Source organism: Pipistrellus kuhlii, unplaced genomic scaffold, assembly GCF_014108245.1.
Source record: "Pipistrellus kuhlii isolate mPipKuh1 unplaced genomic scaffold, mPipKuh1.p scaffold_m20_p_1, whole genome shotgun sequence".
In the NCBI taxonomy this organism is placed as follows: domain Eukaryota; kingdom Metazoa; phylum Chordata; class Mammalia; order Chiroptera; family Vespertilionidae; genus Pipistrellus; species Pipistrellus kuhlii.
The window spans coordinates 144,840,920-144,858,547 of NW_023425404.1; the positions used below are offsets into that span (position 1 = coordinate 144,840,920).

A 17,628-nucleotide genomic window follows, 5' to 3' on the forward strand; every position below is an offset into this window, starting at 1 on the left:
TTTAATTTTTTGTTCAAGTCTTTTGTTCACCATCAAGTCATTGCCTCTCACATATATGATCGTTTTGTTTCTATCCTACCTGAAGGCTGCCAGTGATTGATGTGAGAGTCACTAGTGTCTGTAGTGACTATTGTTTCCATATTGTTGTTCAGAAAGCCAAGACAAAGCTCTTTACATTAGCTCTTCTATTTAGGCCCAAGTGAGTGTTGCCTAGCTCTTTCTTTGTCTCTGAGACTTGAAGGAAATGCTTGTCTTATTTAATGTTTCCCATTGAGTTTCATGGTTAGGGCTCAGGTAGTACAAATCTCTTGTCTGTGTTGGGGAATCATGATATGTGTGTGTCATAAAGAACAAGAACAGATGCATTAGGAGCTGTACACACTCATACCCCACCGTTTCCACAAGGCGATGGCCTTGAACCTCTCTTATGAATTCAATTTCTTCTTTAGTGTGAGTTCCTTTCCAAGGGGCTTCACATAGTCACAGAATAGACTTCTGAGAAGTCTGTCCCTCCAACACTGCCTAAATATGTCTAAATTCTAAAATGAACCCATCTCAGCTGGAAATAAAAATATGCCACTTACCCATTTTCTTGCAGCTCTTAAGTTTTTGCTTAGTTCGAGAATTATGAAAAGAAACTGGAAAGAAAAATAGATATGCTAGATATTGTCTTTTCTAACTTAGGTCAAGAAAGGTTAAATATCTACATTGTCTTATGGCTTTTTCTACAATACACTGGAATAACTAAAAAAAAAAATAATTAGGTGTACCATTTTCTAAATCAAGGCAAAATTGATGTCCCCTAAAGGCAGTCAGATTCTCCAAGAAACTTTTAAATGTTTTTTTCTGGTAGCCTATATAATAGAACATTTAGAAGTGCAACATTCTTTTAAGTAAGACCTTTGCTTAATCATAAGATTTATTTGACCATGAAATCTGCAACATTTCCTTAATTTTTAAAAAATATATTCTATTGATATTTTATAGAGAGAAAGGGAGAAGGATAGAGAGTTAGAAACATTGATGAGAGAGATACATTGATCAGCTGCCTCCTGAACACCTCCAACTCAGATGTGCCCCCAAGCAAGGTACATGCCCTTCCCCAGAACCGAACCTGGGACCTTTCAGTCCACAGGTCGATGTTCTATCCACTGAGCCAAACTGGTTAGGGCAACATTTCCTTAATTTTTATTGTTGGCCCTTTTGTAACTGTACAATATTTCTCTTTTTTATTTTTAAAATTATATTTATTGGGGTGACATTGGTTAATAACATGTACAATTCTATGATACATCATCTGTATATTGCATTGTGTACCCACCATATAAAGTCAAATCTTCTTTTAAATGTTCCTCATTATCTAGCCCACTACTCATTGAACCTTTATGTTCTGAGCATCTACTATGAATAAGGAACTTTATGGAAAACAAAGATCAGGAAGAAAGAGGTCCTCTCTCTAGGAACTTAAAGTCTAGGAGGAAAGACAACATATGAAGACAACTAATTGCAGAAACTTTTATGTTTTCCTCTCCATTGTATCTCTAACATCTAGAATAGTTCTGCATTAGTTTCCTAGGGCCAGTGGAACAAGTTACCACTAATGAGGTGGCTTAAAACAACAGAAATTTATTCTCTCACAGTTTTTGTGGCTGTTAAGTCCAAAATCAAGATGTCGGTGGACTTGTTCCCTTTGGGAGGATCTGAGAAAGAATGTGTTTCAGGCACCTCTCCTTGCCTTTGGCACTGCTGACCTTGTAGGTGCAACACTCCAGACGCTGCCTCTATTATCACATGTCCTTCTTCTCTGAATATCAATGTCTCTATTTCTTTGTCCTCAAATTCCCCTCACCTTATAAGGACATAGGTCATTGGGTTTAGGGCTCCTACTTATTCCAGGATGCCTGCATCTTTGAACCTGAAAGGGTCCTAATTCCAAATAAATTCACAGGTTGCAGGTAAACATAAATTGGGGGGAGATACTGTCAATAAACCTACTACCGTATGTAGCATGTAACAGCCACTCGATAAATACTTGTTCAATAAAGAAATCATGTCATAGAAAAATGTTATCAGAGAGGCAGCAATTTCAAAACATCGCATTGGTGTTCTTGGGTCACACTGGGCCTCCCACCCTCTGGACTCAGCGCATGCTCCTCCCCCCCTCCCCCCCCCCGGCTCCTCCCCCTCCCTCGCGGCCGGCCGTCACCTAGGAAACCAGTCGCGCGTCCTCGCAGCCCACCCGGAAGCAGGTTTCATGGCAGCGGCAAAGAAAACAGATGGGCTGTTGGTGGGGGCCGTGGACCAGGGCACCAGCTCGACGCGCTTCTTGGTTTTCGACTCCAAGACCGCCGAGCTCCTCTGCCATCACCAGGTGGAGATCGAGCAGGAGTTCCCCAAGGAAGGATGGGTGGAGGAGAACCCTCAGGAGATCCTGCAGTCCGTCTACGAGTGCGTAGAGAAAGGCTGTGAGAAGCTCCAGGAGCTCAACATCAACATCGCCAGCATCAAGGCGATCGGCATCACCAACCAGCGGGAGACCACGGTGGTCTGGGACAAGCTGACCGGGGAGCCGCTCTACAACGCCCTGGTGTGGCTCGACCTCCGAACGCAGTCTACCGTTGAGAGCCTCAGCAAGCGCATCCCGGGCAACAACAACTTCGTCAAGGCCAAGACGGGCCTGCCCCTGAGCACCTACTTCAGCGCCGTGAAGGTCCGCTGGCTGCTGGACAACGTGCCGGGCGTGCGGCAGGCGGCCGAGGAGGGCCGGGCGCTCTTCGGCACCGTCGACTCCTGGCTCATCTGGAACCTGACGGGCGGCGCGGAGGGCGGCGTCCACTGCACCGACGTGACCAACGCCAGCAGGACGATGCTGTTCAACATCCACTCCCTGCAGTGGGACAAGGAGCTCTGCGAGTTCTTCGGGGTCCCCATGAGCATCCTCCCCAACGTGCGGAGCTGCTCCGAGATCTACGGCCTGATGAGGCGGGGGATCCTGGGCGGGGTGCCCATCTCCGGCTGCCTCGGGGACCAGTCGGCCGCGCTGGTGGGGCAGATGTGCTTCCAGGACGGGCAGGCCAAGAACACGTACGGCACCGGCTGCTTCCTGCTGTGCAACACGGGCAGCAAGTGCGTGTTCTCGGAGCACGGCCTGCTCACCACCGTGGGCTACAAGCTGGGCCGGGACAAGCCCGTGTGCTACGCCCTGGAGGGCTCGGTGGCCATCGCGGGCGCCCTGGTGCGCTGGCTGCGGGACAACCTCGGCATCATCAAGACCATAGAGGAGATGGAGAAGCTCGCCCAGGAGGTGGGCACCTCCTACGGCTGCTACTTCGTCCCCGCCTTCTCGGGGCTGTACGCGCCTTACTGGGACCCCAGCGCCAGGGGCATCATCTGCGGGCTCACCCAGTTCACCAACAAGAGCCACCTGGCCTTCGCCGCCCTGGAGGCCGTGTGCTTCCAAACCCGGGAGATCCTGGACGCCATGAACCGCGACTGCGGCATCCCGCTCAGCCACCTGCAGGTGGACGGGGGGATGACCAACAACAAGGTCCTCATGCAGCTGCAGGCGGACATCCTGTGCATCCCCGTGGTGAAGCCCTCCATGCCCGAGATCACCGCCCTGGGCGCCGCCATGGCCGCGGGCACCGCCGAAGGGGTCGGGGTGTGGAGCCTGGACCCCGAGGAGCTGTCGTCCTCCATCATGGAAAGGTTCGAGCCCCAGATCAACGCCGAGGAGAGCGAGGTCCGCTACTCCATCTGGAAGAAGGCCGTGAGGAAGTCCATGGGCTGGGCGACCACGGAGGCCGCGGAAGGCGGCGACCCCAGCATCTTCAGCAGCCTGCCCCTGGGCTTTTTTGTCGTGAGTAGCATGGTCATGTTGATCGGGGCGAGGTACATCTCGGGCATCCCCTAAACTGAGGCCACGCCGCCGCGGATGCCAGCAGCGCCAGCTCTGTGTCTAAGGAGAGACTCCAGCGATTCTGCCTCTTCTTAATGGGATGACAACCATTCGTAGACTCTGGTTTTATGTAGGAGCCACTTGCTGCATGACCCTCCCCCCCTCCCCCAAAGTACACCTGTGGCTCAAAATAAATAAAGAATATCCAGCAGAAAGGAGAAAAAAAAAATCACATTGGTGTTTCTGACTAGTTTTTAAAGTTCTCCATAGTTTTCTTAACCTTATAAATAAATCCTCTCTCTCTCTCTCTCTCCCTCTCTCTCTCTCTCTCTCTCTCTCTCTCTCTCTCTCTCTCTCTCTCCTCAAACATAAAAACTTGTTTGTCAATTGGTCTAATTGCCTCCCTGACCTTCCTGTTCCCATTATTCCTGATCTCCTGCTTACATATGTGCAAGACTTATTACTGCTCACTCAGGTTCATTTGAGTATGCTACATCTTTAGCTTCTATGTGGACTTCTTCTCCAGCTAGTCACCTCCTATTTATTTTTAAATATTATGATCTGAATGTGTCCTCCCAAAATCCATATGATGAGTCCTAACTCCCCACCACTCCCCACCCTCCACCCCCAAGTGATACTAGGAGGTAGGGCCTCCAGAAAGCAGTTAAGTCATATGGGTGGCAAGCTTGTGAAAGGGATTAGCTTATAAATGAGCTTTCAGAGAGATCCCTAACTCTTCTACCAGGTGAGACCACAGTGGGAAGAAATTTACCATAAATCAGAAAGAGTGTGTCTCACTTGACCAGAACTCTGAGAAATATATTTCTGTTGTTTATAAGCTATACAGCCTTTGATATTTTGTTATAGAAACCAAACCATGCTAAGACATTGTCCAAGGCCTATTAAGATGTTATCTCTTTCAAGATTACTTCATGCCTCCACATATTTCTCTAAATTTCTTAAAAAAAAACAATTGCATTTTTTCCTGCACCACTTGAAACTTGTTACCTATTTAGGTGTAACTATTCCCAAACTCAGTAGCTTACAACAACAGCAGGATGGCCTCACCTACATGTCTGACAAGTGGTACTGGTGTTGGTTAAAGCATCTTCATCTTTCTCCATTGGCCCCTCCATCCTCTGGCTGGCTAGACCAATTTCCTTCTGTGTCAGTCCCAGGGCAGATTGTATAGTAGAAGCTGCGATGCCCCTCAAGATGTAGACTCCAGAACTCAACATAGCATCATTTCCACCGTATTCTAGGTCATAATTAGTCACAAGACAAGCCTTGACTCAAAGGTCATGGAAATAGTCTCCATCTCTTTATGAGCGAGCAGCAAAGTCACACTGCAGAGAAGAATGGGAGGAGAAGAGAAAAAAAGGCTTAGTTGTCTTTGAAAACAATATACAATACTTGGGATATAATGACACTCTCTATTATTGCTCTCCAATCACATGTGTTTGGCGTGATTAGTTACCAAATTCTGATATAAGTTCTTTGAAATTAAAATTCAAAACATAGTTTTCTTTAAATTTCTTAAATGCTTAATACAGAACTGGGCATATATTGTTCTTTCAATTAATATAACGTTCATTATATAGCACTTTGCTAAACACTTCTAAGTAGGTAAAGTCATTTAATTCTAAGTATGTTACATAATTTAATTTTCACAATGGCTGTATGAGAGAGGTCTATTTTTAGCCCCATTTTACAAAGAAGGAAACTAAGGCAAGCTGTGGTTAAATGTTTTCTCAGGGTCCACAACTGCCAAGTCTTAAGTTAATAATCAAACCCAGGCACTCTGGTTCCAGGTTGCATGTTCTTAAGCAATATTCTTTATTTGTATTAATATTATGATGATACAAATTACCATCATTATTCTTATACCTGTGCAAACATATATAACTTAAAACTAAGAAAATATTTTCACACCATTGGTGTGATAAATAGAAAAGACAACTGATATATTTTTAGACAGCAAGGGTTTGTATAAAATACCAAGTTATTTTTGAAGAAAACATAGACAAATCTAATAATCAGATTTCTAAAGTTAAACCTCTTTTTTTGTTCTTTATTTTAATTTTTTATCTTCCAATTATAGTTGACATTCAATATTGCATTAGTTCAGATATACAACATAGTAGTTAGACAATTATATAACTTACAAAGTGATCCTCTGATAAGTCTAGTACACAGCTTAAGCCCCTCTTTTCTTTCTTTCTTCCTGGTCCTCTAAAATCTCCCACAATGATGTGAACACTGGGCTTTTTTTTTTTTTTTTTTTTTTTTTTTTGGTGTATTTACAGGACAAGCTTCCAGTTAGTTATATCCTCAGTAAACAATGTCTTATCTGCATTTTGGTAATATCCTCCTGCTGTTCACATTAGCAGAGATTAGCACATGTCACAAATGAGACCCATACCCATGTGGGAAAGTTAACATGCCACCATTTGTCTTCTCTGTAACCCATTTGCCCTTAGTTACAAGCAGGATTTAAGATGAGACTAAAGGAGATTGAATTCATCAATTACTGCTTCTGGGAAAACTTCCAAAGTGTATGCATTTACAGTATGAAGTATGACCATTTAAAAAAAATATTTTATTGATTTTACACAGAGAGGAATAGAGAGCTAGAAGCGTCGATGAGAGAGAAACATCGACCAGCCACCTCTTGCACACCCCCCCACAGGGGATGTGCCCGCAACCAAGGTACATGCCCTGGACCGGAATAGAACCTGGGACCTTTCAGCCCGCAGGCCGTTGCTCTATCCACTGAGCCAAACCGGTCCCGGCAAGTATGACCATTTTTAATGCATGCATATACTAGGTATGCTGTGTATGAAAAACTTAAGATGGTAGGAAACCCAGAAAATGTAACACTTCTGTATCTTCTTATTTTGCAGGTATTCAGTATGACATGTGTTTTTCAAGGAAAGCATAGTTTTGCGATGCTAGATATCTTTTTAATAAATATTCTATTTTTTCTGTTGCTTCTAAATAATTGTGACCACCCTGGAGCAGATTTCCTTGTGATTTTTCACCTATAAGCAAGGAAATATGTAGAAAACAAAATTCAAGTTCAATGCATGGCATGGACTATTGAGAATCTAGACATTATCTATTTGATGGTACTCTAAGCCATAGGATTACTCAAGCAGACAAAAATCTCTTGACAAACTAAAGGAACTGGGAAGAACCTTTATTTATTTTTAAAATATATTTTTATTAATTTCAGAGAGGAAGGGAAAGGGAGTGATAGAAGCATTAACAATGAGAGAGAATCATTGATCAGCACCTCCTGCATGTCCCCTACTGGGTATTAAACCTGAAACCTGGGCATGTGCCCTGACTGGGAATTAAACCATGACCTTCTGGTTCATAGGCTCAAGCTCAACCACTGAACAACATCAGCTAAAATTGAAGAGCCTTTGGAATTTATGGCAAAAAGTGGGTAAATGTCTTTCTGGCATGGACAGGATGTTGTCTAAGTCTCTTGGTATGGTGTAGGTGATGTTCTCAATAAAATCAGAATCTTCCAGAGGATAAGTTCTGGTACCAGTAACAAGGTACAGATAATTTAGAAAACAAAAAAACCATGGCCAAAGGAAGAAACATGATTTTTCTTAACCTTATATTCATGCAAATCATGATCCTATTTTTGGGAGGGTGAACAATTTTCCATGGTAATCATGTAATGAGAACATAACTTTACTTAATACTTTGTTATATATACCACAGTCATTTAAGAGATACGTGAAGAGTGAGAATAAAATCTTTTATTTAAAGAGTTTATAACTAGGGGATAAGCAAGACACTGAGCAAATTAAAAATCAATAAAAGGCAATGTCTAAAGAATTTGTAAATTGAATGGTGTAAGAGTACTATAAATTCAATATTAGTATAAAATATTATAGGAAAACCTACTTTTTAAATCATGTATTTAATATTTGCAAGCATAACATGGAATATTCCAAAAAGAAATAAACTTTTAAAATTTAGCTTTACCATTAAAGATCTTACTTAATCTCTTTACTCTTAACTAACAGCATCTTGATTACAACTGTGACTTGGTATCCACATGGTCTAAATACCTACATACAATTCCTGGGGAGGTGTTCCTGACTCTGCTCTTTACCCAGCTAATAGAAAGGGTTGATTGAAAATAACTAAAAGCATAATACGTAATGGGGATTATATGTGGTTTTCTTCTTTTGAGTTAATTTATTATATGTTGTTATATACTACTCTATCATATCTATTAAGCCAGAAATCATATATTCACTATATGTTCCTTAAAGGCAGAGGATGTGTTTTGTTACCACCCAGAATCTAGAGCTTTTAAGTATACTGGTTAAATAAACAAACAAAAGGATAAGTGGGCTTCTAATATTAACTCCTCTCCAAGGAACATATTTATGCCCATAGCCACTTGTTCTGGTGCAATACATTTTCCCTTTTTTGTGTGCTGACTAATTTCTATTGATCCCCTACCATGTGGCCCAACTGCTCTTGTCTCACACCATTCAGTGCTGGGTTATTGATTTCCTACATTGGGACTCATAATTATTTGCAGAAAATTCTAGTCTTTGCTGATGTGCTTCTTCAAAGTTTGCTTTAAATATAGAACCATTATCAGTTCACTGTGAAGGAGGCTCTGTTAGTTTCCAGTATTTTCTATAGCAAACTTTGTTTGCTTGCTTGCTTTTTTGTAACTGCAAGTCAATACCCACCAGAGGATTAAGAAATTAATCCAGTGGGTTGGGACTAGCTATTTTGGAAAGTAAAAAGGAGAAGGTATTAAAAAAAGAGAGGAGGGGAGAGTGGGAATGGGAGAGGAAGGCAATATTCATATTGCCTTATAGAAAATTTTGTATTTCTTACTTAGGACCATAGCAAAAATAAAATAAATAAATGAATAAATTAATTAATTAAATTAAAATTTGAAAGCCATTGTCTATCTTCACTCTCCATCAATAACTTTTAGCCATGGGGTGATTTATTTTACTATTTGTATGACTTCATAACTTTGGCTTATTTAATTTGAGTTTATTGAGTCCAGTTTTTCTGAATTCTGCTTATTTGCAGCAATGTCACATTTGTATCTTTTTTTTTTTTTTTTTTTTTTTTACAAAAATAACTTCCAGAATATGACCACTTTGAGAATGATCTCCTGAGTTGTACAGGCCACCTAGATGGAAAAGCTCAAATAATTTGCTGTCTAGTATTTAATAGATGAATGACACTAGCCCTGGTCAGGTGACAGAGTAAATATATTGTTTTAGACTATCTCTGCTCTTGTGCACAAGCCTAACCAGTGTCTACTTGCTATCAGCTGGACTAGGAGTCTGAGCATTTGCAGCTTCTTATAAAACTGGAAGGTGTCTAAAGATGAGATGATCAATTCAGCATTATATGTCAAAGCTTGTAGAGCTTTACATTAAATTAAATTAAAATCAGTTGTCCCTATTGGAACTAAACAGCAGGTTCTCCTGAGCTCCCAAGAAAAAGATCCCCAGTGAGCTGCATGTGACCAGTTTATGTGCTGAAATGTGCTTAAGATGTGACTCTGAAGTGACCTTATAGAAAATTTTGTACTTCTTACTTAGGACCTTAGCCAAAAAGGTGGTGGTGGGGTGCTATTTACTGAAGTGTTGGGGTCTTGTAATTACTGAGATGTTAAGAATTTTGACTCAAAGAGCACAAAATTATGAAGAGACAAATACACCTACTTTGGTTTGATAGGTGGGTTTCAGATCCTGGCGCTGGAGACAATCCTCCCCTCAAGCCTAGCTCCATGGAACAGTGTTGCTCCTTAAAGATTTTGAAAATGAAAAAAAAAATACCGCCAACTTTCTTTTATTGACAAAAAAATGTTTTATTAAATGAAACAAAAGGATTCAAATAAAAGATCAAGGTGACCTCTCCATGTGGTGATATACAGGTTGAGCATTCCTCTGGCTCCATGTCTACTCAGAACCACTGCTTCTTACTGCTACCCGTAAATCATCCAAAGTAAATGTTCAGAGCACCTACATGCACACAGTGCTAGGGGCCTGCATCTGCCCTCAAGGATCTTGCTCTCTGGTATGGGATATAGATACTAAATAAGTAAACCACTATATACTTACAAATAAATACTAAGAAGTAGGGTAACCATGGTGCTAAGAAAATAACAGCAGAGAATGGAGGTTACTGTGAATGAATTCACAATTGATTATATTTAACCTGAAATCTGAATGATAAGAAGCCACCTATATGAAGGTGGAAGGGGAATCATGAGGAAGGGGGTTCCAGACAAGAACCGAAAGAACTGAAGCAGACACCATATGAATGGCTGGGCCAACCACTGGGGAGAGTAGAAGGACAGGAAACTAGAAGAACAGGTAGGAGGTGGTAATTCAGGGCCTAATAAGATCTGGCAAGAAATTTGGATTTTTATTCTAAGTGCAATGGCAAGCCATTAAAAGGCTTTTAGTAGGAGGAAAATCTGGTAAGACTGACATTTTTAAAAGCCCACATTCAGTGAGTGGTGGTGAATGGGTTGGAGATAGGGACAAATGACCAAGAAGGACCACAGGGAGGCCACTTAGGCAATTTTAGTATCTAGAAGAGAGATGATAATGACTGAGCCTGGAGCTATGGTGGAAGAAATGGGCAAATGACTTTGAAAATAAACTGCCTGGACTCTGTGATAAATCATATTTCAAAAAAGAAAATGAAGGGATCAAGAATGGCCCCCCAAATTCTGATTTCAATATTTTGGTAAATGATTGCTGGTATTCACTAAGATAGGAATATCTAGGAGAATCACAGGGTTGGGGAGAGAATCAAAACAGAAATTGGACACAACAGAAAAAAATTCAGTGATTGAAGTTATCAGTAAAATTGGAGATAGAAAAGTTTATGATTGATCAAACCTTTGTTATACATGAAGAAATTATTCCACACACAATAATTTTAAGGAAAACTAAAAAGTTCAGAAATGGTTTCAAGTGTACTGTTTATAAAATTGATTAAGGAATTAAACTAGCCTAATGGAGTTTGCTCTGGTAAAAAAAAAAAAAAAAAAAAAAAAAAAAAGTTTTCTCTGGGACAGGACAACTTAAGGTTCCTGAGCAACTTCAAGCAAACGTGAAAAGTAGGCAGTTGGAGAGCAGGGGGAAATCTCTAAAAGGAGCTCTGCTGTGATCATGCTGATGTCTCTACTAGTTCCATACAGTTGCCTGGAGCCCCAGCTGTCCCTAAATGGGAAGAAGTGGTCACCAAAAGGAAACTCAACATTTTATTTAATCAAATCACACACACTGTCGCATTGGGCTTGGCAACTCCAACGTGAACTGCTGCCAAGTCAAATTTTTATCCAGATAATCAGCTGTATCTATTGCTACCACATCTGCTTCCTGCTTTGTTGTAAACAGAAAAATTACCACAAGGTAGAACAATAGACAATATCAAGAATGGGAAGCAACTGGTATCAGTTGCTCCAATAGTGAGAAGAACCCACAAGAAAGGAAAATTATGTTAATGAAAGAGAGAGAGAGAGAGAGAGAAAAAGAGAGAGAGAGAGAGAGACGATGAAGATGTAAGATAGGGGTGCACCTCTCCATTTTAGAAAGGATATCAGTTGGTCAGCATTATGAAGAAAGGAGTTTCAAGGCTGTGTGATTGGTGTGAGGTCAAGGCAAGCAAGAACATGGGCCAGCTGGTGCACTTCAGAACTCACCAGAGAACCAGACTCCCCTGTAGTATGTTAATATCTAGGTTAATATTGATCTCCCCAAACCACAAAGCATCTCTTTTTTAGAGGGGGCAATAAAGCATGTGGACAACTGTTCAAAAGGAGCCAGGTGGTGGTTTCAAGCTTGCATTTGACTTATAGCTGAGTAGAAACATTCAATATATTTCCTAACTCTTGCTATGACCACACATGGCCATCCCCATTTTACACATAAGTAAATTGAAAATTACAGAGATTGAGAAATGTGTCCAAGGTTATACAGCTAGGGAAGAGCAGAGGGAGCATTGAATCCAGGTTAATCTGATTTTTATACTGTGATGTTACTAATGAGAATGTGTCTCAAATAAATGAGCTGAGTAAAAAATTGAAAAATCAATGAATTTTCTATGGTTTCTCATTTTAGTAGCCTACTTTGTTTTAATATTAGTAATTCCTACCTTCTAATCACTAAAAATCTACCACAAATATTTCTCACTCTTTTTTAAATTAAATTTCAAAGACACATGACCTGTACATTGCATTGTGTGCCCACCACACCATCAAAGTCAAATCATCTTCCTAAATTATTAAAAATTTACAAATGCCAAATACATGAAAAAACAATTTTACCCAATGGGAAAAATACATCAGTCAAGAAAATAAATAAATAGGAAAATATTTTTTTAAATTAGTTGATAGCATGGTTTTTTGACATCTACAATAGAGTATAAAATGTACACATTGCTAATTTTTAGAACTACAGGAAATTTAACACTTATTTTTCAATAATTAAGGATTTCATAAGATGGAAATGAAGAAACTTCAAGATGCTAGCTCTAGGCAATTTATATTTCATTCCTATTAGTCTATTTGCCATCTTCTGAACTCACAATGTACTCTGATGTCTTTCCTCTTGCTCAAGCTCTTTCTTCTCTCTAAGAGTCCATTGTCTCCTTTTTCTTCATAACTTCATGTACCAAAATCTCAGCCACTCACCATGACTGGTCAAATGCAGCCTCTCCCGTGAACATTTCTACTAATAACAGAAGAACATTTCCATTATTTTGACACCTCATATTACTTTTTATAATTTTGTACATGTTTATATTTATTCCATACAACATTACAAAAAGGGTGTGAGGTGCTTTAAATGTATAAAAAGGAGATTGTAAGTAAGTTTTTACAATTGCAAAGAAAACTAAAGCCTGAAAAATAGAAAAGAAGCAGAGACGGATTATGTTACTTAATATTTAGGCATAGCCATTTAGGATATTTATGCATTAATCCATTTGATTCTTAAAACAGTCCTACAAAGTGGAAAGGGTAGGCATAAGCAACCTAATGTTGCAGATGAGGAAAATTTTAGCTCTCTTTACAAAGAGCTAAAATGATCTTCCCAAGTAAAGATTGGCTGGGATCTGATCTAAGTTTCCTAACTTCTAGTCCAGCACTCGGTTTCTAATGCCAGGGTGGCAGAGACCCAAGGAAAGCAGGGATGGCCCACTGGACACCTTTCTGGCCCAACTTGAGTTCAAGTCCCTCTGCTGCTTGCTGACTCCCCAGTGCCTCTGCCAGAGCTCATGTCACCCTGCACTCCTCCACCTCACTCCCATTGAGCCTCATGGAGACTGCTTTCTTAATTAGCATAGCCTTTATTGTGAAAATCACCCATTCCAGTTTTCTGGTCCCTCTGGGGCTAATTCTTGGCCAAATAAGGACAATAATTTAGAATTAGACATCTGTATGTTAAGGCAAATCATGAACCAAAGGTCATAAATTTAGGGAATGATGTTTTGGTCTCAATAAAATACAGATCCTTCTCATACCCAAGGTGTGCTGGGCACATGAGGAGAGGCACCAGTGGCCTGCAGCAGCTCCAATAAAGGCTCTGTGCCCACCTGCCAGAAAAGGCTGGGTCTCCTTGGCCTCTACTAGTTTGGTTAGATGTCTCTGACTCTGCTTCCAACTCTTCCACATTTTAGAGAGTTTGTAAAAATTGTGTTTTCTTACAAACTTTTTGCTCTGCATAAATATAACATAAGTAAATAAATATTCTGTTAAAAACCAGTTAGGTACATTGATACAATGAAACACCGCTTGGTCTTTAAAAGAAACAAAATCCCACTTTTAAAAAATATATATATTTTTACTGATTTCACAGAGGAAGGAAGAGGGAGAGAGAGAAAGATAGAAACATCAATGATAAGAGAGAATCATTGTTTGGCTGCCTCCTGTACATGTGCCCTTGTCCAAAATCAAACCTGGGACCTTTCAGTCCGCAAGCCGATGTTCTATCCACAGAGACAAACTGGCTAGGGTGGTAATTCCACTTTCTACAACAACATGGAGGGACCTGGAGAGCACCAGGCCACGTGAAATGAGCCAGTCAGAGAAAGACATGCACCACACAACCCACTCATCTGTAGAATCTAATGGACAAAGCAAATCAAAGGACAGAATAGAAAATAAAAAATAAAGCAATTGTGTTCTTTCCAATTGAGACCATATTGTATTCCCCCCCTCATTATTATTATTACCTATCACAGAAATGTCCGTGTAGATGTCTGTCATGATCGTGTCTGCATCTGGAGATGAGATAGCAGATGCCTCTTGAGACAGTACCCAGTTAGGAAGCTGCCTCTGGCAATAGTAGCTGCCTCACAATCTTGTCCAGCCCAGTAGTTGCTTGTCATGTTACTTGTCTTGACTGTCTCCTTAATTGGAAAGCCTCTTGAGAGCAGAAGCTATATTTTGTGCCTCTTTGTGCCTTTTCTCTTTCGCCCAATGCTAGGCATACTTCATCATAGAGGGTATTCAAAGAGTTCAGCATGTGAGATCATCACATGAGAGCTTGAAACATTCTGAAAACTAGAATAGACAGAAGGATTTTTTCCAAGAATACTCGCAGATTTTCTCATTGGAACTAGTATCATTGCTCTCCTGAAAAAGTTATATTGCCTGGAGTGTCCTAAATTATCTCAACCTAAGTTTAACTTGCTCTATCAGTAGTCCATAGATAAATGCACTTTGGAGCAAGTATGCAGAGTATCTCCTTTAGGTTTATAGAAAAAACTTTGAAGAGATAATCAGAAAATAGAAGCCAACAAGTTTCCACTGTTTATTCTCAGAACTATTCCCATTTCTTTCCTATTCCTATTTCTTTTAAAGAAAAAGATCAAAGTCAAAATATATCAACGAATTATTGATTAAAAATATAAAATGATAAAAAGTAATGGCTATAGCAACAACATTTCCAATTTAATAAACAAAATCATCACTAAGAATCTGACAAAATTCTTTGTGAATTAGAAGTCCTATATAATAAAAGGCTAATATGCAAGTTGTCCTTTCAACCTGGAGTTCAACCAGGAGGCAGGGCCAGCCAAACCAAACCAATGGTCGAGCCCGCCCCCCCCCGAGGGCCAGGCCGATCAGCCCCATCCAGGTGGCCTGGTCAGACCCCATGTGTGCACAAATTTGTGCACCGGGCCTCTAGTCATTAAGTAAAATAGACCATATTCCGAGTGGCAAATGAGATTTAATCCAGTATTTATCCCAAAGAGTGGCTCATAGGTGAAGACCCTCGAAGGCTAATTTCCCTGGTCAGAAAGAAAACAGGTGCAGAATCCTGACCTTCGAGACTTTCAAATCTAATGGTAACAGCACTCCCAGAATTGGTGGGCACCCTGGGACATCACGACATGGCCAGTGGAAAGGAAAACTAACTGGAGGATGGTAATGGGAGTAACCACTGGTGTGCACTGAGCACTTACCATGTACCAGATGCTGGGCTACTAAAGGCTTTATGTGCATTGTTTTATTAATTCCCAGAACAATTTCACAAGGCAGGTCTCATTTTCACTCTTCCTTTACACCTAAGAAGAATGAGGTTTAGAGAGGGCAGCATCGAGCCGGTGGTGGCACCTGAACTAGCCCACCAGTAGGTTTGGTGCCCAAAGAAGTTGGCCTGCAATTAAAATCCTTATGTCCAGTCAGGATCAGTTACAGTGTCAAGAGCAGTACTTGCCGAAACCGGTTTGGCTCTGTGGATAGAGCGTTGTTCTGCGGACTGAAAGGTCCCAGGTTCATTTCCGGTCAAGGTCATGTACCTTGGTTGCGGGCACATCCCCAGTAGGGGTTGTGCAAGAGGCAGCTGATCAATGATTCTCTCTCATTGATTTTTCTAACTCTCTATCTCTCTCTCTTCCTCTCTGTAAAAAAAAAAAAAAAAAAAAAAAAAAGAGCAGTACTCACACAGTAGCAGGGAGAGGATGGCATTAGGGTCTCAGGCAGTCTGTCTCCTACAGAACTCAGTTTTCTGAGAATGCAAATACTAACTAGGTTTCCACAGAACTAGTTATGCAGCCCAAGTTTCCCAGGCAGGTTTTACCAAGGAATTGGAGAATAGAGCAGAAGTGTTTGTGCCCCTGGCTTCATCCCCTCTGCCCACTCATAATTTTAGCTGTAGCATCCCACCTCATGTGCTCTCTCCACTTAGCTAATTTAAGGCTTTTTCCAGCCAAAGGAGCTCACTGAACCTGCTCACAGCAGCCCATAAGTGCAGAAAGTAATTGTCCCCAGGGACAGTCCTCAATCATTTGGGGTGAAGGTTGCCCAGCATCCTGTGGGAGAAGCTGCCATCCTGAGGCTAATTCTCAGACTTCTTCAGAGGGCCCCAGAGAGCTAGAGCCCCAGTTGCTCATAGCTCAATGACATATCCTATACCTGCTGAGCTTTCTACCATGTCTCGCTTTCCTGTCCCTCACTCCTGACTCTTGGGATCACTTCCCGTAAAATAACTGCATAAAAGTTCTTAACAGAGGATCAGCTTCAGGGGAAATCAAAACTAAGACAAATGGCCAACTAAGAAACCAAAAGAGAAAACATGCCTGAGCTCTGGGGAAATGCAACAGGCAATGAGGGAAACAATTGTAGAAGGGTAAGTGCCACAGTTTGGGTTCCAAGCTACTGCCATCTCTCATTTGAACTATAGCAGTAGTCACCTCACTTGTCTCTCTGTTTTCAGTTCTTAGTTTTCTCTGACTACTAATTCCCCTCGCAGAAGCCTGAGTGCCCCTCTAAAAGGTAACATGAACTTACACATCCACTCAAAATCCTCCAGTCTTCCAATCCCAATTATTCTAATGGGTTACTCCCATTACCATCCTCCACGGGCATGTATGATCTGACTCCAGAATGCTTTCAAGTTCGTCTTCTGCTGCTGCTCTCAAATTTCACAGTGATGGAGAGATTTTCCACATTGTCCTTTCCAAATCAGTAATTCTTCCATTCCCATCACATCCACCACTCTATCTTCATACTCTACATACTATGTATCACTAACTGACATACTTTATACAGCCAGTTCTTGCTATTCAGTTACACTCTATAAGGTCACCGTGAATGCTCACTTAGCACATAGGGGACCATTGTTCCTAAGGGAAATGCAGACTTAGGTTCTTGTAAGTCTCTGGACACAACATTTCACCACCTGATCGAAACATAAACTTGTTTTATGTGTGCTTCTGTTTAAAGACATATTGTTTAATGTATAAGGTTGAGGCATTAACATTAAACTTATAGCCAACAATAATATGACTCATGCCTGAAAAAAGCCTATATAATATACATAATATTTTCTCCATAAGGCACAACATAGCTTTGTTGAGCTTAGGAAGACTAGTATGTAAGCACAATCCTTAAAGTCCATTGGAAACAGAAAAATGACTCCCCTTCCTCCAAAAAACCCAAAAACATGTAAAAACTAATTAGACCATAAAAAGGACAGTACAGTATAAGAGCAAAAACAAGAACACCATCACCTTCATCAGGGAACACACATATAAGGTAACTCAACTTTTGGCCATTCTGAACATAACTGTGAATGACTGAAGAAGTGTTGTAAGGATTTATTGGGGGGGGGGGGGGGGGGGTGGTAACAAATACATTTTAGCAAGTAATCAAATTCACAAATACAGAACCACAAATAATGAGGATAGATCATATTTATTTG

General features: G+C 40.9%; 1 protein-coding gene across 1 annotated transcript; it reads left to right on the plus strand.

Moving 5' to 3' along the window:
• The first annotated feature begins 2,254 nt into the window (after window positions 1-2,254).
• On the plus strand, window positions 2,255-3,913 carry LOC118708301 (glycerol kinase-like). Its single transcript, XM_036419560.1, has one exon. It carries the CDS (start codon window positions 2,255-2,257, stop codon window positions 3,911-3,913), a length of 1,659 nt encoding a protein of 552 aa, XP_036275453.1.
• The last annotated feature ends 13,715 nt before the right edge of the window (window positions 3,914-17,628 follow it).

Excerpts from the sequence above, each read along its gene's own strand:
- LOC118708301 (XM_036419560.1), top strand. The coding sequence starts at position 2,255 with ATGGCAGCGGCAAAGAAAACAGATGGGCTGTTGGTGGGGGCCGTGGAC.